Source organism: Sander vitreus, chromosome 22 (genome assembly GCF_031162955.1).
Source record: "Sander vitreus isolate 19-12246 chromosome 22, sanVit1, whole genome shotgun sequence".
In the NCBI taxonomy this organism is placed as follows: Eukaryota; Metazoa; Chordata; class Actinopteri; order Perciformes; family Percidae; genus Sander; species Sander vitreus.
In genome coordinates, this window is record NC_135876.1 from 12,460,282 (window position 1) to 12,487,451 (window position 27,170).

The 27,170-nt window shown below is 42.5% G+C and overlaps 2 protein-coding genes across 3 annotated transcripts; one reads left to right on the forward strand and one right to left on the reverse strand.

Annotated features, from left to right (window-relative positions):
- The first annotated feature begins 4,180 nt into the window (after positions 1 to 4,180).
- foxh1 (forkhead box H1) lies at positions 4,181 to 6,667 on the forward strand. The gene is made up of 3 exons (XM_078280122.1): positions 4,181 to 4,654; positions 5,334 to 5,438; positions 5,702 to 6,667. Exons 1-3 carry the CDS (start codon positions 4,181 to 4,183, stop codon positions 6,665 to 6,667), a joined length of 1,545 nt encoding a protein of 514 aa, XP_078136248.1.
- Positions 6,668 to 10,271: 3,604 nt separating this feature from the next.
- On the reverse strand, positions 10,272 to 27,170 carry oplah (5-oxoprolinase, ATP-hydrolysing). 2 transcript variants are annotated; one of them, XM_078280863.1, is made up of 28 exons: positions 26,921 to 27,170; positions 25,967 to 26,179; positions 24,963 to 25,154; positions 24,399 to 24,513; positions 24,052 to 24,175; positions 23,336 to 23,531; positions 22,928 to 23,093; positions 22,459 to 22,597; positions 21,919 to 21,986; positions 19,837 to 20,012; positions 19,610 to 19,735; positions 19,345 to 19,457; positions 19,090 to 19,260; positions 17,815 to 17,952; positions 17,425 to 17,563; positions 17,039 to 17,151; positions 15,361 to 15,512; positions 15,031 to 15,191; positions 14,823 to 14,924; positions 14,535 to 14,709; positions 13,275 to 13,459; positions 13,015 to 13,158; positions 12,790 to 12,924; positions 12,550 to 12,699; positions 12,229 to 12,386; positions 11,977 to 12,137; positions 11,568 to 11,665; positions 10,272 to 11,281 (listed from the first exon to the last, which is right to left on the reverse strand). In XM_078280863.1, exons 2-28 carry the CDS (start codon positions 26,135 to 26,137, stop codon positions 11,129 to 11,131), a joined length of 3,921 nt encoding a protein of 1,306 aa, XP_078136989.1. In that variant the 5' UTR covers positions 26,138 to 26,179; positions 26,921 to 27,170; the 3' UTR covers positions 10,272 to 11,128. The 2 variants fall into 2 exon arrangements, with proteins under 2 accessions (XP_078136989.1, XP_078136988.1); XM_078280862.1 differs by having other exon boundaries at positions 25,967 to 26,183.

Here is a 27,170-nt window from a genome sequence, read left to right on the forward strand (position 1 = left end):
GCGCCCTCTCCTCCCGCAGGACACACTCCACCAGAGGGCGGCAAAGTCTGCAAGCCTTAATATTAACAGTCTATGGATGTAAGATAAGGTAGACTTTATTAATCTCACACTGGTGAAATTCCTGTAGGCTATGTATGCTGCTTTTTCAATTGAGTGTCAATTTAGTCCACTGATATTTAAGTGGGCCTATGCTAAGTAAATACACTTTATTCATATTGCACCTTTCAAAATAAAAAAAAACCCTGCATAAAATAAATATAAAATACAATACCATGAAATAAAACAAAAATTTCAGGGAATGGCCAAACATAGAAACAAAAGCAAAAGGAGCAACTTAAAACTGTTGGAGTAATACATTATAGAAAATACCAGCCTATAGAGGGTTTTAATATACAGACTCACTCCACTGATCTGATACTAAGGGTGAGTTTGTACCACATAGTTTGAGCCAAAACAGGAAAAGCATAATTCCCCTTTGTCTTCAAAAAAAACAAACCTGGACTGTGGAACTTAACATAATTACAACATTTTGTTGCCAGACCTTAGGGGTATTGGTGCAGAATAAGGAGTTGAAGGATCAGATATAATGGAAGTGAACCATGTAGGGCTTAAAAAGTAATTTCAAAAAAATTGAAATAAAAAATGAATAGGGAGCTGATGTAATCCAGACTGAAGAGGCATTGATGTTCTCTTTATCTAGAGTTTGTCAAAAGCCTAGCTACTGCATTCTGCAACAAATGTACACAAACAATTGTTATATCACTGAAGCACAATTTTGAACAAAGTAGTCGGATTGTCTGACTGGTTTCTTAATCCAAAGGATGCAGCATCAGAATCAGCTGCTAAACAGATAGACAGTGGCCAACCAGCAGTGACACTCTGCAGAGACGCAATGAGGAAACAGCTTGGGAGCATGCTACTGTTACATCTCTGGTCCTCAGGATCAGATACAATGCATTGCCTTTATAGTGTTAGAAATGTATGAACATTTGCATGAAATGTGATATCAAACAAAAGACCAAAGAAAACATATTGATGCTTTTTTTTGTTTTTTTTTAAAGGGTGGTCTTTACCGATTTGTGCGCATAGTGTTGGTTTTATGTGCCCAGACTTTTTTAGATATCCATCTTTGAGATGTCTGCATTCCCTGCAACAGAATGGAGGTAAATGGAATTACATTTTTTGGCGCTCACAGCATTTAAAAATGACATCTAAAAAATTCAACAGCAATGCATCTTTGTCTAGAGTACTCTAAATAATCTACAGACTTTACTTCAATGGAACTTTGAAGAAATAGTGACTATGAGTATGTGGTATGTGGCTTGTCCGGATAAACTGGGACACTATGTCTCAGAAGAGATGCTGCTGTTGAATTTTTTAAATAAAGTGACCTTTTAACGCTCTGACTACCTACATTTCTACTGGCAAAAATAGATTGAGAGACTGAGGTGAAAGCAAAAAAGGAGTTGTTTTTTTCATAATCTGAGTGAACCGACTCTTACAATGGAGCCTAATAGAGTGTGCAAGATGCAGATGCATCTGCCAGGTACCTCAAACTAACCTTTTTCCACAAATGTCTCTTAATTTTAGAGAAAAAAAATCAAGAACATTTGATGTAGATTTTTAATACCCAGAACATCATATTTTTGGTGTTTATCATAATACTTTGTCAACCTGCACATCACTGGTGGCATCTCAGCTACTGCAGCAGCTTTTAGCTATATCTGGTGCCGTAAATGTATTGTTCATTGTCGATGTTAAATACAATACAATAAAACAAAAAAATTGTGAAACAGGGGGAAAGGTTTATTAGATTATAACGCTCTTGCAGCAATAAAGCTGTGACAGCACAATAAAAACCTACTCTCACTTTCTCTGTCTCTATCACAAAGGACTAAACTTTAGTCTTCCTCTCCATCTAAGTTTCAGGATGCATCCCAGGGCAGCTTAGGAGGGATTTGTCCAGACACAATCAGCCTATATGAACAGCCTTGTCCTGGATGCTATTCTATTCATAGTGTCCCATTCTTCTCATGCGTGGCTCACTAATCCAGGCGCAACCTATTAACTGGCACTCCAGTAGACAGGAAGAGATAGATTGACAGTTTGTATTTAAATCAGTGTGTTATACACCAAGAGGGCATGTAAATCAGGTCCAAATATTGTGTATGATGGGTAAGGGGTTTGCCTGTACATGTTTAACTTTCCATCTCATTTAAAAAAAAGAAAATTCTCATTGATGTGAAACTTCATCAAATTCACTTTTTTAACAGAGAAGGCCCTCTGCAAGTGTCAAGCTTCTCACTTCATTTTGAGTGAAACCACTAGAGGGGGACACACTTTCTGACCATGCAACAGAGTGTGTGGCAACCAGAGAAGAAAACCACTGATGCAAATTGCAGCAGGTGAAAGAGGTTTGTTGCTCACCATGGTAGGGACGCCATCTGACCTGGAAAACAAGTTCAAACATTTTGTGTTTCACTGCAGTAATTACAAAAGCTTGAATCCTCTTGGTAAGTTTTTCCACACAGGGGAATTATTTATGAAAAGATGCTTCTGTGCAAGACAACTCAAATCTAAATAGTCTTCTCTATTTCTGCAATCACCTGATAAACAGAGTCTACCATTTGCCCTGTTAATTGGAAATGTAAAGCTTAATGATGGAGTAGTCAGATGCTACTTGAATTTCATTATCTTATCAGATGTGATATATCCATTACTGAAATAAAAACGCTGAGTTAATAAACATAAATGAAATTCAATGTCAGATGGGTATAGAAAGGTACTTTGGGTTGTTGATTCTTGGATTGAGTACAGTTTGTTTGAGAGAGATCTTGAGGCGGCAATTGAGGAAAACATGATCGCTCCTGTTTAAGGTGTGAATGTCCTACCCAACAACGACACTTAGCAGCTTGTAAGCGCCAGAAACCCCACAAATGGTGTTGAATAGCCCCCGTATTTCCTCACATGCTAAGCAGCTTCTTTGGGCAGGAACAGTCTCCAGCTTGCCAACGGGGTTCCTCCTAATCCAACTTGTTTTCACTATCTTGCTGGTGCTGTGTGTGTTGGACAGCTGTTAATTATCTGGGCAGCCTGGGAAGAAAGCGTTTGCACATTAGCACTACGTTAACATGAACAAAAGACATGCATTCCCGAAACTTAGTCCTTCAACAGTGAATGGTATTCTGCATAGCCACAGGGAGACCCTACTGTGCTCAAAACACCCCCGAATGTTGCGCGCTCTCAGCACCACCAATGTCTCCAAATTATGTATTCTGCGTCAGATGACCAATACCAATTTGTACATTTTCCTCAAAATAGAAAAGCTTTTTGAGGGGTGGCCATGTGCATGGTTTTCTCTCTGGAATAACCTGCATCAGAAATAGCCTATAGTAACTTGGCTTCTTTCAATGTATTCCTCACAATCTAAAAATGCTTAAACATGATTTAAGACTGATTAATTTCATGTAGCCTATCAAAAGGAATGGATCCTTAATGATTCCATTAATGTTTCAACGTTTGTATATTAGCCATTCCTCATGTATATTGCTCACCAAAAATTGTTGATTGCATGTAAGCTTCAATCGAAATTACTTCTTTCTTGCACCCAACCCCCATTCCCCACAAGTTTTACTTTTCGCCTCTGCGCCCAAGTGTCACTCTTAAGAGAAACGTCTTCATGATTTAATATCTACAGGCAACATGATACGTGGTTTTAAATGGAGATCCTACGATGAAGAAGTTGCCCATGTCTCTGGAATTGTTAAAACAGAAAGTGTATTGCCTACTCCAAATACGCACTTAATACTTAAGGCCTTTGTGCGTAAATCTTCTAAGCACTGATTCCAGAGCAAACTCGGAATATTTGCGTTGTAAATGGCATGTTGATATTATCATAAGGGTTATTTACAGGTTTACTGTCTTTCTCTCGCCCCTCCTCGTACACAGACCCTCCCCAGCCCCCCGGGGCGATCAGTCATTCTGCTCTCAGATAACGCGTCATTCTCCCCACGATTACGCAGCGGGATTTACATGAAACTGTTAATTGTTTGCTCTTCAAATAGAGTCAGCCTGGAGCCAGCAGTCTGCCAGAAGTTAAGGACCGACTCTTTGACCTCCCTCCCCCTCTTCGTGCTCCTGTCCGAACGTGCGGGCCGATCTCCCCCCCAGGCTGATCAGCATGACAAAGCACTGGCCGGAGCAGAGCCTCTTGGCACCACCCGCTCTGTCCCACCTTGGAGAACATCACGACCATCAACTTGACTTCCACAGAAATGCGCAGCAGAGTTTTTCACAAAGCGGTGTAGCGCGGAGCTCTTCAGCTGAACATTGGCCTTACCACCTGGCTCGGATGGTTCCCCAGCAGTTGTCGCGCTTGGAGAAACCCGCAGCGCGCCTCGAACACCTCACCAGTGCCACGGCATTCATGGATACAGCCGTACTGCCGGACTCATCGTACCCGAATCCTCAAGATGCCCACTTCAAACAGGAAGGTATCACCCGGGACTCGTGTAACAGTGAACGGGAGAAGAGTAGCACGAGTGGTGGGAAGAAAAAGAACTATCAGCGGTATCCAAAACCACCGTACTCGTACCTTGCTATGATTGCTATGGTCATCCAAAGGTCGCCAGAGAAGAAACTGCCGTTATCTGAGGTAAGAATTAATTTAGATTGCTCACATATTTGTATGCCCAGTGCTTTACTTGAGGCAATTTGGGTAGAGGTGGCGCACGGTGTATTTTACGCACGGTGCTGCTTATAATGCTCACTTTTGTTCCGCACTATTTTATTGAAATACAGTACATCTCAGATGAAATACAAGAGTATATTTCTATCATGAAAGTCAGTAGAATCAGAGAGTTATTGTTACTTTACTATTAAATATATCGATAACACAGTGGCAGATCATTTTGTCATAAAGTGACACAAAACAGCAGCCTCACGGTGACACTTGATTGACCACCACTTCTTCCATTCTTGGTTTGCTTTGATAAGGTTGTCTGCAGTGAAACCAGACACTGATCTGTATCAGAAAAGTGATAACATAGCGATATACAGTGCATGGTAAAATCACGTTTCAGTTGAGGTTGTTAAACTATAAACATACTGCCCATACAACTTAAATTCTCATATTGATTATCTTGTATTCTTTTTTAATTCATTAACAAAGTTTAAGTGAAATGTACAGTATATGTAGTTGGCACTCACTTCTGCAACTATGTACACTAACTCACCATACATACATCACATCAGTGTGTATTTAAATAGAGTTGGCCCACAGTGAAGACGAGCATCTTCAGACAGCCATTCTGACATTTTTGTTTTATTTCCAGATCCTCAAGGAGATCAGTACTCTCTTCCCATTCTTCAAAGGAAACTACAAGGGATGGCGGGATTCTGTGCGACACAACCTCTCCTCTTATGACTGCTTTGTAAAGGTATGTACAAACTGGTAAACAATTCCATGGTTAAATCCCCATTTAGTCTTGTCAGTGGGCTTGATGGAAAGAGATCACAAAATACAAGGTTAACATTTGCATTGCACTATCCTGAGTTGAGATTTGTAGATGTCTTTAACCTTTGTAGAAATACAATCTGAGGGCATTTGGAATGATTGTTAATGTGAAACTAGGTCATTCCTGCTGGGTTAGGTTCTCAGACCAAGTGCTCATCTCATTGTCCATCCTCCCTCCACCTGTAGGTGCTGAAGGACCCGGGGAAGCCTCAGGGCAAAGGCAACTTCTGGGCGGTGGAGTTGAGCCGCGTTCCTCTGGAGCTCCTCAAGAGGCAAAACACGGCTGTGTCTCGCCAGGATGAGACAATCTTTGCCCAGGATCTGGCCCCCTACATCCTGCAGGGACACAAACCAGAATCTGAACCACCACCTGCCCTTCTCAGCCCCCACCCAACCATGCGCTCAAGAAACCCCTCCCCAGCTCAGGAGGACTTGTTCCGACCCAAGCTGGAGTCATCCTTCGCCATCGACTCTCTGCTACACAGCCTGCAGCCACCTAGTGCCTCCGGGGATGTGGATGTGTCTAGCAGGGACTGCTGGGGCAAGGTGGAGCGCCCTCGGTCTTCACCACCTCCGCGGCCTCGCTACGCCTCCTCTGCCCGTAGTGCCTCGGCCAGCTCTGCCAGCCCAGCCTCCACCTCCTCCTCTGATGAGGAATGGAAAGGGATGTCCCTGTCTGGGAAGCATGTTCCTCTTGATGGTGAGGCTGGGTCAGACGGTTATGAGGACTACAGACCGCCGCTGCACAAGTCCGCCCGACGGGAGACTGTTGCACCTCCATGGGAGCTTCCCACCTCCTACGCTAAATATGCTCCCCCTAATGCTGTTGCCCCACCCAGCATGCGGTTCAACGGAGGTCCTCTAATGCCACTGCATGGAGGACTTCCTCTTTATGGCTACAGTGGCTCTCCTGTGGCACCTGGTCACTTCTTAGGTCACGCCTATTGGCCCATCCTCCCCAGCGGACGAGTTTCTGTCCAAGCCCCTTCCCTCATCATGGACCTGGACAACATGTTGCAATCTGTGCCTCCAAATAAAAGTGTGTTTGACGTGTTAGTACCAACCAATCAGAACTCTCACCCACATCATCAACAACCCAGTCAGTACACCCTGCAGAATGGGCCTCCCCTAAACAGGTATCCTCAGTACTGACTCTGAAATACTTATGTATGAGACTTGGTTCCTCATACTGAGCCATACTGTCACTCAGAAATACACGGATGCTAACCCACTAGGATGCAGGATGAGAGGTTTAATCAAGATCCACAAGGGAAACACATTTCTGCTGCACACTCTCTTAAATCCAGTCTCAAGCTAAATAAATGTTGACTGTTTAAGATGCAAAAAGGGCGCTGAACTACAGACAGTGTAATGGATTCATGTTTTTAACAAGATGAAAAGTCAATGTTGACTTTTTTAAGATCAAGTTTTTTAAAAGCAAACACCTTATTTCTCATCAATGTGTGGAGTATTACATGGTTTCACTGGAGAAAATGTACCTCAAACAGCTATACAATTAAACAAGTATCTACCTCAGGATTTCAATGAAATGGAGTATTGTGGAGTAATGTATTTCTACAGGCTCTTTGCACTGCAGGTGTTTTTATTGGCATGAATTTGTTTTCTTACACACAATTCTTTTGCATGTTGTCTAGTTATTGTGACTGCTGAATGTACTGTTGGAATGAATCTTGAATTTTACAGTTGTGTGAAAAATGAGTGATGAGCTGGACTGTTGATTTACGTACAGTCAACTTGAGCTTAAAGTATCAAATGCAATATATTTCTTTACAGTTTATCCTGCCAGCATAATGTATAGGATTTTTTTAGGGAAATAACTTGCATCATTTCAGTAAAAAAAAAGTTTTTTTGTCAAGGTATGTCTGTGTGAACAGATCAATGTGTACACACACTTGTGTTCTTTGTGAGTTTCAGTTTGTTTGTTCAGATGGTGAAATACAGGACCGGCTGTTTACCGTAATCTTAAATGTCAGTCTAAACTGTCTGCATTGGTCTTACAGCATATTAACCAGTATCTACCTCAGGTTTTTAAATGGACTGGGACATGTTTTCTGTGGACTTTGCACTGCCGGTTATTTGCACTATTTTTGTGTCATTATGATCATCTTCCAAAAGGAAATTGCTTATAAACGTTTGCCTACCTCGACAGGTGAATATTTTGTAAGTTGTTTTTTTGCCATTTTCCTGTGGTCTTGTTAGAAGTTTGTACAGTACTGAGCTGAAGTTTCAAAAGAAGGGTATGGAGTTGAACAGGGTATGTAATAAAATGCTGTTTATTTTAACTGTGCTGCTGATTGTTGTATATGGCAATAAGTGAACTAAAACTGCACAATCTTAACTTAATTTCCTTTGTATGGTATTTGTACATGTGGGACTCTATCATTTATATGTTACTTTATATGTTTGTTCAGGTGGCTGTTTAGTCCTGGTTGGTTTATTTGCTTGACCTTCCATGTCTTTAAAGCTGGACTGCAAATTATTTAGTTCTTACCAAGATAAAAAAAAAACTTAGATTTAGAAGTGTTAGATAATTTATCTTGTTTTAAGAGTGAAGTTCTTATTTTAAGTGTTCGACTTGACACTATAATCTTAAATCAAGCACAACCTTATCTTTTTTGTCTCAAATAGGCAGGAAATCTTAAAATGAGGTAAATAACTGTTAAAATAAGATTACATATCTCCCCCAAATTCTCATCAAAATAAATCTTGTTTTAAGATTCAGTAACAAACTCAAGTTGCTTGATTCAAGAGTCGCACAAAAAGCATCTGAAAGAAACCGAGTTTATTATTGCTCTGACTTCAAGGACTGTAGTAGTTCAGCACAACTCGCAGCTGTCTTAAGGTTAGACATCTATAGATCGTAACAGGATTTCTGGGTTCAGTGTCGGTAAACTACAGTCACTCTTCATTTGCGTTCTTGGTGGCAGTTTAGAATTTGACCACTTTCACATGGCCTAACGTTGTTCTGATTTAGTTTTATTGCAGTCAGGGTGGCGTCTTTCCTCCTTGGTAAATACAAGCTCTAAATTCTCATGGCAGCTACATAGAAAAGGCCACTTTCATTTCAAACCCTTCGAGTGTAATTGTTTCATGAGAATATAATGGAAAAACTCCAGCCGACCAGCTCAATCATCTTTGCTCTATAGTCATTTGGTGCATAAAATGTATAAGAAGCAGCAAAAGTAGCAATACTACAATGTACTAATAATCCTTTACAAGTAAAATGTAAAAAAGAAATAAGGTAAATGTACCTGTAAGTACCAAAAGTAAAAAACCGTAAAGCAGAAAAGTCCCCTGTGAGTGTTATACTATAATACATCATTAAGTTACTGTTAATGACAAATTAATATGTAAGCATTTTACTGTTGTGGCTGGTTATGGTGGAACTAATTTTGACAATTTTATATTTTGTTGGGTAGTTTAACCTACACAATGTCAAGTTATATGGAATGATCTCATGTTTGATTGAATCTTAACTTGTAAAGTAACGTCAGCTGTCAAATGTAGTGGAGTAAAAAGTACAATATTTCCATTAAATTAAATTTTTTTAGCTTAAGCTATTAGATTATCCTCTAAAATGTAATAACAGAAGTATAAAGTAACAAGACAAGTTAATTTCAAGGTATACCTGCATGTTTAAAAAAAAAACTATTAAATGTACTTTACTTTAAGCAGCTGCCTAACTACAGGCTAGTTCAGACTTTAACAGAAATTGAAAATATTTCACTAGTGGGACTCTGAATAGTGTATTTGCCCAACAGTTGCACCCTCTGTTTTCCCGTCCCACAAAAGTCACTGGATGCTCTATGACTCTGTTAGCATTTGAATTAACTGTGGATATTTACCTTCACGAATAAGGACTTTCTCGTGATTCACGCTTGTTTTCTGTTCACACAGTCTCACATTCTCCCATAATGAGAGCACAGATCCCAAAACCTAAAGCTGACTATTAGCCAACGGATGAAGTGTAAAGATGGAGAGATTGTCCCAGGCAGCAGCAGGGGGTGAGTCTCAAATCCTCTCAGTATGATAGATTGTTTTACCACAGGAATGATCTATAAACAAGGAAACTTTGATCCAGTCCATTGACACACACACACACACACACACACACACACACACACCCTGATTTCCTTCAACAGTCCAGCAGCCGTCAGCCTCCTGCTGCTTCCACTGCTATCTCTTTATCAGCTGCCTACGCATGCCTGCACTCCCCTCACCATCCTTCCTCCTCTCCTCCCCGATCATTCCTGACCAAAAGATGGGAGGAGGGGACACCACTTAAACAGGGACATGTCCCCCTCCCCCAAACACACACCCCCATTCTGGATTCCAGAATGTGTGTGTGTGTTCCCAGTGTGACTGTCAATCATGCATTTACATGTATCATACTAGGAACTGGGTTGTTTCCGCAGTTTCAAGTCCCTGACCAACTGCTTACATGTTGAAGAAATATCTTTGAATGAGCCAAATCAATGTTGATAGATAACTCGACTAAACAACCCTTTAACAAGGAGATAAGACTGGCATTATAAAACTGATATGGTATGGAGACGGAGCATGCCTCAAAAAATAAATCACAATATGATTTGATAATAATAATCGTTGCAACCATTTCACATAATTTCTACATACTCTCTAAACCGATTCCCCCTGTCCTACACTCTTAAAATAAGTGAAACTACTGTTTTCATTGAAAAGGATAGTAGGGAACAAAAAGAGGACACTCTTATTAGTAGAAATGGGGTTTATTTGTCTGTCCTGTTAAAGTAACAGAAGAACAGTAACCACGTTGTGGCTTTGTGTTGTTAGATAAGTGGTTGTTCCAGTTGAAACTGATTAGCAGCTGCTTCCTGCACAGTTAGACTGGAACTCATTTAAAAAAATTTCAGTTGGAAAAAATACACACTGTTTTACCTTCAAATGTGAACACTAGGATATGTATTATCAAAATGAGACTGTAAAACTTGCTGTTCCGGGAGCGAGGTTCGCCCGCCATAAAATGACGTCACCACGGCTGTTTCCAGCGCGAAGGCTCCGCAAGCTGTCGCGGTGCAGGGTCGTGCACCTCTGCGCTTTCAATTCAACACTGTCGGCTAGGAAGAGCAGGTTCGTCTGTACAATATGTATGATTCTTCATGTACAGACCACAGCGAGTCAAACAGAGTTCGACTCCAGTTTACCCGACGCTTTATGTGTCCGTCACTCAAATCTAAATGATGCTTGAACTATTAGTATTCACTTACTTGGCCTGCTAATGTAAGCAGAGCCTTATTGTCTTTTGAATATATGTTAGACACACAGATTCTGCAAAACAGTAATATTGAAGACATTTTAGTTGTAATGGTTGACTAGGATGATAGATAACAAGGGTTGCTAGTCTACATCTTGAAATGTTTTTCCCCTTTTAACTGTAGCATGTTCCTTCCTCATTCATTCCTCACGGTATAATGCTGTTCCCACTGTTTTCCTCGATCATTTTAAAGAATCTTTCCATCTCTCACTCTGCTTGAGTTCCTGTTATTTCCCTACCTCTTTCATTCTTCTCTTCTGGCTTGTCTGTTAACTCTCCCTCCCTTTTTTATTTTCTATTCACACTCCCTCTTGTGCCATTCGGTATTCAAAGACGCTGCCTCTCTCAGGGAAAGACTCATTCAAGCGCCTGCGCTTCGTCTGGGGTCTTCCGTTCGCGTCCTCCTCTCTTCCATATCCCCCTCCTCCAGGGGTGTAGAGGCAGAACATGTCCTGTAAGGGGAGACACACAGCCAAAGAGTGGATTCAGCTCACTAATCACTTTATACTAACAGTTACCTCATTACAATTCTAAAGGATTAACCAATGTCAATTCGGAAAAGAAAGGGGGGGGGGGAGAGGGGGGAGATATGCAGCAAAGGGCCGCAAGTCGGATTCAAACCCTGGGCTGCTGCAGTAAGGACTGAACCTTGGTACATGGGGCGCACACTCTTCCAAGTGAGCTACCAGGGCTCCCTCTATGGTTAATTCTTGATAGTATTTCGTTCACACATCTTACCCCGGGCTGAAGGCTGACGCTGGTTTTGGCTCCCAGGTTGAGGACTCGGCCGTCTGCTCTGTGAAGCAGGTTCAGCCCTGCTGCACCGTCCTCACCACCTAACCAGCAGAGAGAGGTTACACAGGACAGAGTGTAAACAGTAGAAGAAAGAAAGATGTCCCCAGTTGGTTTTTAAGAAAATGGTTTGCAATACTATTTTTGAGGGTTACAAATGTGGTTAATTTTCTTGTTTCTTTACTTCCTTTCAGTTACTGTTTACTGTTTGAGTTTACACTGTGATAAGTATATCATTATTGTTTTTATGATGACTGAATAAAACTACTACTACCATCATTTCAAAACCAAATAGAAAAACATGAAAATGGCTGATGAGGACTTTTGCTGGCAGGTTCTAAGGGTCAGAGTTTACCCAGCAGGCCGTAGGGCCGGGTGGATCGCCTCTCGGTCAGAACAGATAGAACCACTGTGTTCCTGAATAGAAGTTTCCGCATCACACCGTCTCCACCGCTGTATTTTCCTGCACCTCCTGAGCCGGGCCGCAGAGAGAACTGCTCTAAAATGACTGGATACCTGAACACCGGATGGACAGCAGCAACATACAGATCAATAATATTGGAAACATTATTATTACTGGACACCAAAACTTAAATTCATGGCTGACCTCTTCTCCAGAATCTCGGGATCAGTGATGCGGGTGTTGGTCATGTGACTGTGAACCCCACTCCGCCCATTCCAGCCTGGCCCCGCCCCTGCTCCCCCGGCAACTGTCTCATAGTAACCTATACTCTCACTGCCAAATGAAATGTTGTTCATGCAGCCCTGATGGAAAGAGGAATGCCAATAAATAAGCAAATAACACAAAGAAATCCAATACATGGATCAATTTACCAATTAAGATGTTTAGTGCTTTATCATAATTCATTTGGCTAAACTACCTGAGAAGGATTTTTTATTTTAAATGTACAAAACCAGTTTTTCTTACTTGCGAAGCGGCGCACACCTCAAATGCCCTAAAGATGACATCAACCACTCTCTGGGATGTGAGGACATTTCCTCCAACCACAGCGGCATTCTGGGAAGGCTGAAGGATTGAGCCAGGGGGTATGATGACTTTGATTGGTGCAAGACAGCCCTGGATATAAAAAAAAGAAAGAAAAAGGAAACACCTGAATAATACAAACTATATGGAATTGAATATAATTTTTTTAAGCACCCACTTTACCTGATTAAGGGGAATGTCCTGTCCGACCATGCAGCGCAGGCAGTAGATGAGGGCAGAGAGGGTGATGGCGCGTGGAGCATTGCAGTTCCCCCAAACCTCTGTTCCCGTCCCTGTGAAATCAAACACCGCACTGCCCTGTGGTGATGGAGGTTTTAATATACATTGATCAGTTCATTGTGCAAGACAAAACCTTTAGATTATCATGAGAGGATTCTCCCTGCTCACCTCTTCATTTATCTGAACCCGCAGTCTGATTGCGGTCCCATCGTCCATGAAATCTTCTGACTCCACCGCCAAGGATCCAGTCTGTTGCCGTCGACGATGTGCAAAGTCTCTCAGCATGTCCCTCACTGCCAGCTCTGCATTACTCTGAAACATTAACATTATTAAGGCTGTAGCAGCACAACACCAGCAGTACTCACTATTACTACTTTGCACAATAACAGTATGTTGGTTTTTCTTCTGTCCCTTGAAGCCACAGTTACCTGAATGTATCCCATGTAGGCCTGGACCACAGCTAACCCGTAACTGTCAATCAACTCCCCTACCAGCTGGCTGCCTCTCTGATTGGCTGCCACCTGAGCCCGCAGGTCTGACAGGTTGTCATGGAGATTACGAGTCCCAGAGGAGTCTGGGTACTGGGCCGGAGCCATCAGAGCTTCAGTTACAGCTGATATGGAGATAGAAAGAAAAGGCAAGAGAGGAATCCAGTGGGGGAAAAGAGACAAAGAGAAAAGCATTATGGGAAGTAAGATTGGGCAAAGTAATGTGAATGTTTAGTAAGATAAACAAACGGTGCATGTTGGATTCATGTTGATTTCTCGGATCTCCTTACAGGACCATACTGCCTGGTGGTTTTGCATGTTTTAGCTCATTAACTATATATATTTATTTTATTTTTTATTTATATTTATTTATGAATTTCTCCCAAAGCATGCAGTATATTTTTAGAGCTTGACTGGTTTGTATTCACTTCAATATGCAAAATAAGTATGCTTAAAGAGAAACCTTGTGCAAGTTGAGTAATTCATCCCCCGCCTTTATTTTTTTTGTTAAAGTTACAATATTGCAGTGTAACACAGTTGCGAGCAGTGGCTATTTTAAAAGCTGACCTTTATGGTGCGTTCAAAGACATTCTGACATATGAGATTTCAGTCTGCTGCCAAACAGTAACCTCTTAATGTCAGAAAATGACCAAATTCACAGCATTCATGCATGCTTTTTATTTGTCTTCCAAACTTGCCCCTTCTCACCTGTGCATTACATTACATTTAGCTGACGCTTACAGTTGCTGTAAGAGGCCTTGTAGTTGCTGTCAGAGGCCGCACGCCTCATCACGGTTAAGTGTGATGCTGTGTCTTGCTCAGGATGCATTGGTTGACGTATCGCAGTGGGAATCGAACCCAAGTCTCCCACACCAAAGGCATGTGTCATATCCACTGCGCCATCACCACCCATTACCACATAATTAACATAAAATACAGGTCACTAGGCATTTATAAAAAGGTGTATTGCCTATCTCAAGTAAGTTGGTAAGCTTTGGAAAATGAGAGGTAGTAACGTTAAGTATCAGCTACTTGTAGTTTTTTTGGCTACAGTATGCAAAGCGACTGTGTGTATAGTGAACACTATGGCAATATGGCTCTTTATCTAGACTTGTCAACAACACAGCTCTGTATTATCTCTGTTACCTCCTTTCATCAGTCTCTCACATTCATTCTTGGGTCACCCTCCTCCTCCCTTACCCTCTTCCTGGAAGACGCCACCAGTGACGAGTTTAAAGGAAGTGAAGACGGCCCCCTCCTGCTGAAGGGAGGTGGAGTGGGGGGGCATGGAGCCTGGAGTGATGCCCCCAATGTCAGCATGGTGCCCTCTGCTGGCTACAAAGAACACTGGACTGCTCACCCCTTTCCTAAACACCTGGGGGGGAAAGGTGGACCAAAAACAGATGAAAGTAAAAGGTATGTAGTGAAGAAAAAAAAAAAAGTTTGTAAATGAGGACAGCAAGAATATACAAAGCTTGACGGACTGACCGGTGTGATGACTGTGAGGTCTGGGAGGTGGCTGCCCCCGGCACGTGGGTGGTTACTCAGAATCACATCGCCTTCTTTCAGCTTGTTCCCCAACGATCTGATCTGCACAGAGAAGAAGAAGAAAGAACAGAACATTCTTTGTGTCACAGTGGGGTTTTTTAATAGTATGTCCAAACTCTGAAACACACGGGAGGTACACTTCCTGCACCTGGTACTGGACGGTCTCTTGCATGGCCCCCAGGTGGACAGGGATGTGGGGCGCATTGGACACTAAACCACCGTCCGGTCCAAACACAGCGCAGGAGAAATCGAGACGTTCCTTGATGTTGGTGGAGATGGAGGTTCTTTGGAGAACTCGACCCATCTGTTCTGTAGAGGTAGAGAGGTAGAACACAACTGAGCAAGCTAATAGGAAATTAATAAAACCCTCTTTCACTTCACACCTTCATTTTCTGCCTGCCTTCTCATAGTTTCTCCCTAACAACCTTTCACTCCTTCCTCATTCTCGCCTCTCCATCCTCTCTCCTCTGTTGTGTACCTGCTATGCTCATGAAGCGGTGGGAGAAGATGGAGAGCTGCACAGTGTTGAGCTCAGTGCCCAGGGCGCAGTGAGGGTCAGAGCCTACAGTCATACTAACATCGCCCCCTTCTGTCAGACGGGCCTCACAGCACGGCTCCACCAGGATGGTACTGATGGAGGAGAAAAAGAAATACATTTGCACAAGCACAGACGTTTAGACAGGGTAAATACAGGCATTTTGAAGCATTTTAAAAAGGCCCAAAAAAAGACCTAATTTACTTTAAACTTAACCCAGAAAAATAAAAAAGTACAGTGGAAGTATTTGAGTATGTAAGTAAAGTATTGAAGCAACAAAACAAAATGTAAAGCCTTTGAAACTGTACTACAAATTCAAAGGCATCATTTTACAGTATTTAATAGATTTTAATGTCCTTTAAACAAATAAGTTGAAAACATTAAAGTAAAATTTAGAATAGCCGATACTATAATAAAATATAGAAAAATAATAGTAAGGAGGTCCCAATGAAGTTTCTTTGGACCCGATCCCAAGACTTATATTTACCTACATGTTGATTTAATATGTACCTGACACATTGAAATAACAGCTGTAGCCTTCTTAATTTGGCACACCTTATTTTTTCACATCCTACTTGATCCAAATAATAAAAATGTCCTCATCATAATAGCTTAAATTATTGATGCGATATGATTGAAAGTATAACTGGGAGAATGTGACTCCTGAAATTGACGTGAAGCGATCAGTGAGAGAGAAGACTTCTCCCTCTGTTGGAGTTGTTGGGACACAAAGGGCCCTATTTTGCACCCGGCGCAGCGCTGCGCAAAGCCCGACGCAAGACAGTGTCTTTGCTAGTTTAAGACCGACGAGTTGTTAATTTCCCATCCAGCACCCGCGTCGTTTAAATAGCAAATGCACCTGCGCCCATCTGTGCGCCCATCTGTGCGCCCATCTGTGCGCCCATGGGTGTGCTGGTCTTACAGGGAGGTGTGTTCAGTTGAATTCTAGGCGTATTGCTATCTTGAGGCAGCGGGTGATCGCGCCTTTGACCAACAAAAACATGGTCTATAGACAATAACGCAGCATTTCATTGTTATTTTAACAGCAAATTAGTAAAATGTGCCTATGCTTATACACAGCGCGCACACACTATGCTTGTCACACACACACACACACACACAGGGAAGTGCAGCAGCACACAAACATGCAAAAGATTATAAATAAAAATATTACAGTACAAATCCGCCATCATAATAGCAATGCGCCAAGGCACAAACGCGCCTGGCCTTTAAAGGGAATGGGAGATGACACTGATTAGTTTATTGCATGTTACACCCAAAACACACCTATGAATTAATGAAGACACCAAGTACAACCCTTTTAAACCATGCGCCCGTCGCACGGACCCTTTTTTCCACCATCAAACTAGCAAAAGTGGATTTGGACATGCCCTAAACGCACCTACGCCATGTGCTTCACGCCGTGTGCTTAAATCGTTAAAATAGGGCCCAAAAACTGAGAACTGTCGAGTTTAGTAAAAAAGAATCAGCTTTTGATACCGATCTATTAAAATATGCCCCGATTGGCCCGATACAGATACTTAGGATTGGCTCTGCACATCTATAATAATTATGTTTTCATTGATGCTTTTTGAAAGCACAGTAATGGGTAAATGCCTGCCTGTTTTTGTCAATGATGATGGCTGGTCCCTGGATGCTGTGACCACAAGGCAGCTCCTCCCATAGATACACACCGGTGTCCAGGTAACCTTCCTCAAAGTAACACTTGGTCATCTACAGAGAAGGACAGAGATTGCCACAAGTTAACTGTTTTCAGACCAAAAAGTCTCATTACGTTAAGAACAAATAAATTCATAAATGTTTTCATTGTTATCTATAAAGTATAATTTATATGTTTGTGAAAGGAAGGGAAAGGAAATGCAATGTTGATGAAAAAGATTCAGGCTTCAACAAGATGACTATCATTCCCTGGTCTAAGTTATAATAGAATGGTGTTTATATGTATATGTGCAGCTGTATGTACTGTATGTATAAGAGTCTGTTTACCGTGACTGGTTTGGCCTGTCCGTGCCCCATCTTTGTGTTATACACTGATTTAATACCAGATTTCCCACAACCCCTCACTCTGATGTCATCAACCATGATGGCTCTGTCTGGGATAGTGAATCCAAACTCCTTCAGATAACTAAAGAGAAGATATGTAGAGTGATTAAGGTTAGAGGAACATTAAAAGCCATTAGTAGTGTAAACAAATGCCAGCTCCAAAGTTTACTGAGCTTATCTCGGAAAAATGACACATTAACTTGGTGCGTTTGCTAAAAACCATGTAAACAGAGGGCACAAAGAAGCAAAATGTAAGTAATGATTTATCCACAATAACTCAGTACATGATTAAACTAACAAATCATTGAGCAAATGAGTGAACATAGAGCTAACCGCTTGGTAAAGGCACTGCGGAAGTCTCCAGCTAGACAGGTCTGGGCGTTGCTGGGGTAACCGGCAGCAGTTACCATGAGAGCGCAGTCGGTGCCCTTGTAACGCAGGTGAAGGAAAACCTCAGTGGTTATCTGACCGCTGAAGAGGACAAGAAACACAAGGTGGCATCATTACTTAGTGAGTGTAGCAGTGAAAAGACAACGGCTAACACCAGAGGCCTGTACTACGAAGCAAGATTTGGCGTAAACGAGGTAACTTCAGGTTCAACCCATGGTTTTCTGTACCACGATGGTGGATCACTTGTTACCGGGTTCAATCGCTGTGTTAACTTATGCTGAACACCTAATCTGGTCGGGAGCAGGTTAAATTGGAGATTAGAGATCAGCTGGTGTAAAAGCACCGCCTACTGACCAATCAATACTCAATTGATAACGGCGTCACCGTTCTTAGAAGATCAGGCGGAGCTCGGTGCGCGGAGAGGGAAAGAGGGGGAGAGAGGGATGCGCTCATAAAAGTTAAAACATTTAGAGACCGACAACCCCGTTAACATTCCCTGATGGGTATCTTTATGAAAGATATAGATTTTCAGCAGAGGGAGTTACGTATCTTTGTCAGCTTCTTGAGCCGTGTGTTGCCAATGCGACACATCGGTTTCAATTATGTTTTTATATTTTTTATTTATCATTATTATATCACGATCATTATTATATCATGATCGCTTACCACTGCCAGGGTTGCAACTGAAATAATAGACTAAAGCAACGACAGTTTATGGAAAGCACAAGTGTAATTATGGTCAGATCTTGTGCCTGACTGATGGAGAAGTGATATTGCTAAGCGTTGTGATTTACGCATTTACAGCGTCGGCCTTTTTTTTGCCAGCTTTCTTTCCTGGGTTAGGAAGCAGCGACTGTGTTGCGTTTTGCTTGTAAAACCGTGTCTGTGTTCTTCATATTTATGTATGATTATCGTTTGCTATTCTTATGTAAAATATGCAGCTCTGGTAGACTTGTCCATGTTTGTGATTGGTCATATAGAGCAAACACTGCCGCTTTTATGTGAACGTGCGCGTCGCTGGATTGGCAAACCCTGGGTTGATTGAACTAGTTGTTAACTACCGTTGTGACACAGCTTATGCGGGACCGCGGTTGTTAGGGTTAGTGAAGCCAGGTAACTGAAAAAAAATCCAGGGCATGTTGATCTTGCTTCGTAGTACAGGCCTCTGGAGAGGCATACGGTTAACCCCAAACCATGCAGTGTTTTGTGGGTGCTGACCTAGTGAATCCACGTGCACAGAGTGTATCGTGGCAGCGTTTTATGAGCTGCTCCACCCTCCGATCAAGCTCGCTGAAAGAGTGCTGCTCGTACTGCAGCGAGCACGGCTCCTGCACTTCCTCTACCACGTCAGCTAGAGCCAGACCATAGGCTGACAGCACGCCGCTGTATCTGCAACACACACAACACACATTACAGCCAAAATATTGTATACACACACACACACACACACGAAAAACAACCTATTCCTCTTACTTGTGTATGAAGACAGTCTTCATCCCCAGGGCTCGGGCGATAGCACAGGCATGTTGGCCACCTGCACCCCCGAAACATGCCAACACATGCTGAGATGTATCATGGCCCTTAGCCTATGGAGGTATGGGAGGTGGGCGAGGAGTGAGAGAGCGACAGAGTGAGAGTAAGAAAAAAAACAACAACATTATTTTAAATTGTTTAACAACCAAACATTCAGCGTACTATTTCACCTGGAGCAAAGACTTCAAAACCCAAAATACTGTACCTGTGTCAGCGCTCTGATTGGTCGGCACATGGCCTCATTTGCAACGCGAATGAATCCCATAGCGACCTCCTCCACGCTCATCTCTGACGTGCTGTTGTGTGAGCGGTTGGCCCCATTTGTGCTAACCTGCGAATGAAAACACATTTTAGCCTCATCATTAACACTCCCTTATATAATTATTAAAGAAGATTTGACACTCTACTCAAAATCTCAGTAAATATTCGTGCCTGTGATTGGTTAGAAGACAAGAAGAGGTTGATCTCCCGGGTCAGATGATGGAAATGCTTCATGGTTTCTTCCAATGACAGCGGTTCATTTTCCCCTGGCCCAAAGATCTTTGGGAAGAAGGAAGGGAGGAGTCGACCCAGGGCTAAGTTAGCATCGGTGACAGTCAGAGGGCCGCCTAAGAGAATCCGCAGGGAATCAATATTAGGTTTTTGTGTATGATGCTTCACTAGGTGTTTCAGTCTTGTATTTTTGTGTACTAGTGCAGTGCCCGCTGAAAATGTGCCTGTTTGGAACGGGCGATTACTTGGCCTGTGGTATTGCTGCTTGTAGAATTCATCAAAACTAAATTGTACCCCAAAATGACTTAATATGCAACTCCACTATATAGCCTACTACTGACTTACAGTGTAGGCTACTTCTACATCAGAGGAAGACATTGTACTACTGTATTTACCTGACAGAGAACGCTGCAGATTCAGAATGTAATCACAAATTATCACAATAACAATGCGGAGTAATCAGACATTAGCGTCATGGACTCATGGCCGTGTGCTACCCACCCGGCCCGTTATGAGAGCTAATCAGCACATATCTGCGTTCACGGACTGTTTGTGTGCAGAGAGAGAGAGAGAGAGAGAGAGAGAGAGAGAGAGAGAGAGAGAGAGAGAGAGAGAGAGAGAGAGAGAGAGAGAGAGAGAGAGAGAGAGAGAGAGAGAGAGAGAGAGAGAGAGAGAGAGAGAGAGAGAGAGAGAGAGAATTGTTAATGAATTTAACACTTCAGCAGAGGTGTTCATTTCCATACAGGTTTAGTGGCTTGACAGTTAACGGTGACGTAGGGGATTTGATTTGCAGGGGTATTTTGGCGACTTAACTAACCCGACCCAGGGCGAGTCTGATGAAAACTGATGTGTCTGCCCGGTTCAACTCTGAGATTTTCTCGCATTGCACAGCGCTCTGAAGGAATGATCTCCGAGATTACGTTATGTTCTGCCAGCTCACAGCAATTTAATACAATAGCAGGAAAAGAGTCCCCCCGCTGTTCTAAAGCATTCTGCATGTGGCATCTGCTGATATGCAGGTTACCTTCCCCCCAAAGACGGACACACATATATACAGATACGTCTCGCTTTATAAGATAAATAGCCTGCTTATAAGTGGCATCACGCTCTGTCTGCACTTGTTGTCTGGTTGTGCTTTGTGTGGGATGTGTGGGGTTGTCGATTGTTTATTCAAAGTCAAAGACAGTCCAAAGTAGTGCTACTTTGCACATTTTTGTGGGTCTGAAGTGTATGTCACATTTTAGCTGCCAAAGCTCTGCTGCTCTCTGTCTCTGGTCCTCAGTGTCAGAGGGGGAGTGGCCAGCGGCTAGAGCGGCAAAAGCCAACGTGTGCTTCTTTTACCGATATATATTTAATGATATCTTTTGCATTTCTAATCCAAACGTCAAACTTGGCACCGCACTTACTCGTGCCCGTAGCAAGACACCTGTCAAGTTTGACGGTTCGAGAGATATGCGCATAACACCCACACTGACAGACAGACGTTCCTGCATTTTATAGATAGATGATGCTTCACTAGGTGTTTCAGTTTTGTATTTTTAACATTATTTTATGTAATTCTGTGAAAAATGTGAAAGCACTGAAGATTATGTCTGAAATGGAGCTAAATGCTTCCCAACTGTCCTATAGGGAACATCAGCAAGGAAGTCAGCAAGAGTCATGTTTCTTTTTGTTAGCACACATCCCAGTTCCAACTGAGAACTATGAGGCAAGCTTCAGTTGTATAATCTGAAACTTGGACTTTTGCCAATGTCCAACCTTCATGCAACTAAACCAGATTCTATATCATGAGAAGGGGGAAGAAAACAGGACATGGGAACGCAGAAGCTTTGTGTGGATTTTTTTTCTAACAGCTGGATTTAATGATTTAAAGAGTAGAAGAAACCACTAAAAGGTGGGGAAAGTGACCCAGAAATGTATAGTTTATCATCTACCATGTCATGGGAAGATGAAATCACAATAATGCATTGAAAGAATTTGGAAAGAGTAAAGCAGAAATAAAAAGGAGTTATGGTCTATTACCTTTTCTGTAACAGGCTGGTCCTGGATGGGCCCCTGCAGACTCTGGTCCAACCACAAACATCCCTGATCTGAGAGGGAAGAAGGAGTAAAGGAAGGAGAGAAAACAGAAAGGAGAGAGGTCACATAACAGGGGGAAAAAGTAGAAAATAATAGTTGAAATACAATCTTGATTCAATTCACAGGATTTGATTTGGAATTAAAGTTAAAACAATTTTAACTTCAAATAAGCAGGTGGAATCAAATCACAAGTAAGCCGTTTCCACATCCAGTTCTGAAGAGTTGCGTCATGACAGATTTTTAGCCAATCATGATGTCTTACTTAAAAGACACCAATTTAGCACTCCGTCTGAAATTGTCAGACTCACGATGGACAATTTAAAAAAGACATTGTATTTTTATTCCATGCATACTTCCTTGTTGGTGCCTACATTACCCACAATGCAACTCAACTGCTGACAGTGTAGTCAAAGATTCGGGGGAGGGGGAAATGGCTTCAAAGCTCAGCCGAAATGAGGAGCCACAGAGGTCCGACTAACAGACCTGAAGAAGAGTCGTGATCCTCCGCCTGCAGCCACAGTGTTGATGTCCAGCTGAGGTGCCTGCAGGGTGACTCCAGCTGTGGTAGCCTCAAACACGTGTTCATACTGGCCAGCATACCGACTTACATCAGTGGATGTTCCTGGAGAGAAAGACAAGACAGAGGCAGTCAGGAAGACAAGACGCATGAAAAAGCTTTAAAACTGAGCATTTCTCCTGTGTCAAACACAAAGATTTTTCTTTAATCTGTAATCTGTAATTAGTCTATGCAGTTAAATACCATTTGTAATATGTGTACTTGAAAGTCAGAAATAAAAAAAACAAGTGCAACGTCACATGTAATAATAAAAATTGGAGACAATTTAAATGCACAGTAAATTGTGGAACAAAATACTACAAAACAATAGCAAAGTCTGTGCACTCAGTTACTGTCCAAGGTATCAACACTATCCCTCAGCATCCCCCTACTCACCACCCATGTCAAAGCCAATCACAGGTTTTTTCTCCATTTGGCTGTATGAAGTGATGGCGTATCCCACCACCCCCCCCGCTGGGCCAGATAGAACGGCCCGTGAACCGCAGAACTGCTCCATGGGAGTCAGACCGCCATCTGACTGCATGAACAGGACATCCACATCCTAAAACAACAGAGGAAAATAAGAGATGGAGGAGATCATTCCAATGTTGAGATGAAACAGGCTCTTGAATTGACCCCCAGCTGGAAGGATCATCTGGAAAATCCTGCCTGTGATCTGTAAGGTGGAGGCCATGAGTGACCCACTCACAGCTCTTTAGAAGAATAAGCACACACGAAAGAAAATGTGGTATTTTGTAATAACAACAATAAAGAAGAACACAAATATTGATGTGAGAAACACACCTTCAGGCCACCCTTGAACCCAGAGGTGAAGCCTTTTAAATACTGATGAATTTTTGGTGTGAGGTAGGCATCGGCGCAGACGGTGTAGCCCCGAGGCACCGCCCGCACCATGGGCATAACCTCGCTGGACAGAGACACCTGGGTAAAGCCCAGGCGACGTGCCAGGGCGCCCACTGCTTTCTCATGATCGGACCATCTGAAGGAGAGGGGGAGAGGGAGAAGAATGGGGTGGAGCTGGACTGCAAGACAAACATAAAGCTCTTATGCAATTTCACCGCTGCTATACAGCCTATTCTGTCGGTCTTATCACTTAAAAGCTTTGGTCAACTGCTGGTTTCCAGAAAGTGCCTTTTAAACTCAATCCATCTGCTTTGATCACTTTCACTAAAGTGAATAAGAGGTAACAACATTATAAGTGTGAATGGATTTCGAGGAATACATAGGAACTCGAAGTTAAGTGGAAAACTTTCACCCAGTTAACCACATGGTAGAAACCAGACACCTCTGATATGTACAGTGCACATGCCACTACTCCCACAGGGACAAGAGCAAGAGTTGTGTAATTGAGTGTACAGTGACAAAGAGAAAAAAACGAATGAGTTCTATAAGTAAGTTAAAAGATAAAATAAAATATTGGCTTGGAGAGAGCCCAAGATATCGGATTAGGTAAGTACCCCTGTATGCCTAATAGTACAAAAACAAGATGTACTACTGACGTGTACGAGTGCAGCAGAAGGACAGCAAGACTGGTGATCCCACGAGACAGAACTCCCTGAAGGTCTTTTTCCACCCGCTCCAGATCCAGATCCCTCCACACCTCCAGAGAATCCCCTGTACTGCCTGGGACACACACACACACACACACACACACACACACACACACACACACACACACACACACACACACACACACACACACACACACACACACACACACACACACACACACACACACACACAATGTAAACGTTAAGAACATAAGCAGAATGAAAGCTGAGGAGAACTAGAAGGAGATTTGGAGGTAGAGGCAGTACAACAAGAAGTACACAGTAGTATTTCAGACCTGTGACGATACGTTTGGGATCTTTTCTAACCAGCTGGCAGCCATCTTGCCTGAGAACGACTCGCTCATCCACCTCTATTACCTCTTCATACAGCACTTCAGGAACCGCCACCTCCTACACAAACACACACAGTGATGAGATGATCAGATCACACACACACACACACACACGCACACACAGTGTACTAACAACAGGAACAACAACTAAGTAACAGTACATGCCAGTGACATACAGATTAGAATGAATGCATCATAATGCAACATGCATAGAGAGCATCAGCTTAAAACAGTAGATATGTGACCATTTAAAGCATTAATGGTACAACTGGTCTGGGGACAAACTCCAAGACACGCCCCCTGTTTCTGTGACACAAAATAATGTCTAAACCTCAAGCCGTACTCAGGTGACTTATGACAGTATAGTGACAAAGGTTGGTGCTGACTGGGGTAGCTGTGGTTTAAGTGGTTCTCACTACTCAGAGTCAAGTATTTCATCTGTGGCTTTTTCACAAGCGTTTGTGTATATTGCATATATATATATATATAGAAAAAAGCATTACAAACCAGATCAAACAGCTTTGGCCTGGCCTGTGTGCCGATGTGCAACAAGTCTTTAAAGCCCAGCGTGACCAGGAGAGCAGTCCTCTCTCCCTCTCTCTCCAGCAGCGCATTGGTCGCCACCGTTGTGCCCATTCTGATCCAGCCAATCAGAGAGGTGTCTACAGGCTGGTCGCGAGGAAAGGCCCGCCCCGTTTCCTGTCAACAAATTCACATAAATATGTATATATTATATACTGTTCATGATGTAGAGGTGTAACTGTGATTATACATGACATGGTATGAAATACTATGACTCAAGTCTCTCTCTGGTTCATGCTTTGTTCGACTGCTGTCTGATCTGGTTTGCAGATATGTTTTGATCTGCTTTCATGCTGTCTGCTCAATAATTATAGAATAGTGCAACAGCAATAACACTGACAATTATTTAGCTAAAAGTGGTGATTCCTGCTTCACATTGTTTTTGTTTTAATGTTTATTTAATGAGTAAACAGTACAAAGATTTTCCATTTCCGCTCTAATGAACTACAAAAGCTACACGGATCATTGTAGCATGCATTCATCTACCACAACATGTGTACAGACAAGGGCACGTCATTGCTGTGCCAACAAATACATCTATTTGAATGTTGAATCCTGCTATTTTTAGAACAACAGCCTGCTTTATACTCATAAAGTTACACACACTTCCATGTGCTAGCTGTCCATTACAAACACAATCTCTTTGTTTTGACCGTTGGTATAAATGGCATCAGCAGAGATGTGGACTCAATCTAATGACGATGATAGTATCGTGTTAAATCTGTGAGAATTTAATAAGAAGCACTTAAGGAGTCAAAGAGCAAAGTTTAGATTTGGGACAGCTATCTTGAAAATCTCAAGCTCAACCACACATTGACTGGTGAGTGATTCCACAAAACTCTTTGTATAAATTGAATATGAACTATAAAGTGCTTGCTAATATTTCAAAAAAAGTATGTATTAGTACATCCTTCCCATGATCATGTCACCTTTTCCAGGACTCTGCGTATTCCCTCCGTGGGAGCGTCTTTGTAGTTCTGGGGGTCCCGGGACAGCAGTTTCAGGACTCTCTCTTGACCGTCAGGCAGCCGGGCAAACACATCGGTGAAGGTGCCACCCCGGTCGATGGCAAAGTCGAATTTCCCCTTAGTCTCAGCCATAGTGTAGAGAGAGAAGAGCTGCTGCTGCTGCTGAGTCTGTGACTAACTGGACACAAGGTAGGAGAGAGGGAGAGAGTATCCACTCTGTAACACTGTACTGATAAGAGAACAGCTGAGACACCGGTTCATTCACAAAATCAATACAATGACACAACAACTACTTTTCTTTTTAGCCACCACCAAGCTCCTATAAGCCACTGCTCCTAGGCTTCACAGCTCCAGGTTTTGGTTTGACATGTTGCTGCCTACAACACTCGCTCACACATTCCTCACTCATGTCATGATACATTTCATAAACACCTGATGCATCTGAACTTCCCACCTCATGCTTATCTTTCCCTAAACAGTCACACTTGATGAAATAAAACCACATTTATTGGCACTTTAACGTGGCTTGTCTCCTCTCAGTCTCATTCTTTGAGCTGGTCTGTGACAATTTTTTTTTAAATGCAGGTATTCAGGAATAGCCTACGAATAAACCAGACTGCCATCAAATAAAATAAGGCCACTATTAACTAGCAAAGATGAATTCTCCGTTGCGAGTTTATCTTTTAGACCGTTATTTGGGCTGTTCCAGAGACAGTACGAGAGGCACAGTGGATACATGAGAAAACTGCACTACCTCAATGCAATCGAGTTCAAAACTAAATACTTGAAGGGTCAGCAGCAGCTATGCATGCTTTGGCTATACAACCCAGTCACTGTCTGTGTGCAACGGGAGCATGCACATGCTGAATTCGAAGCAACGAAGCTAAAGATTCAGTAACCAACATCTTTACTCACCTGTCCGCCGCCGCCGCTGCTGCTGCTGCACAGGAAGAGTGTTAATCTTTGATAATCCAGTAATTGACACCTCCCTTCACCTCTCTGCTGCTCTCGTTAGAACAGGAAACAGAACACGCATTGATGAAGTCCGGGCTCTTTCTATGGGCTACTGGCCTGGGGTTTAAACCCCGCCCTCCTGCGAGGACCCTGTGTATATATGCCGAGAACCGCACAGCTTTAACCTATCTGATTACTAGACGGGCTTTCC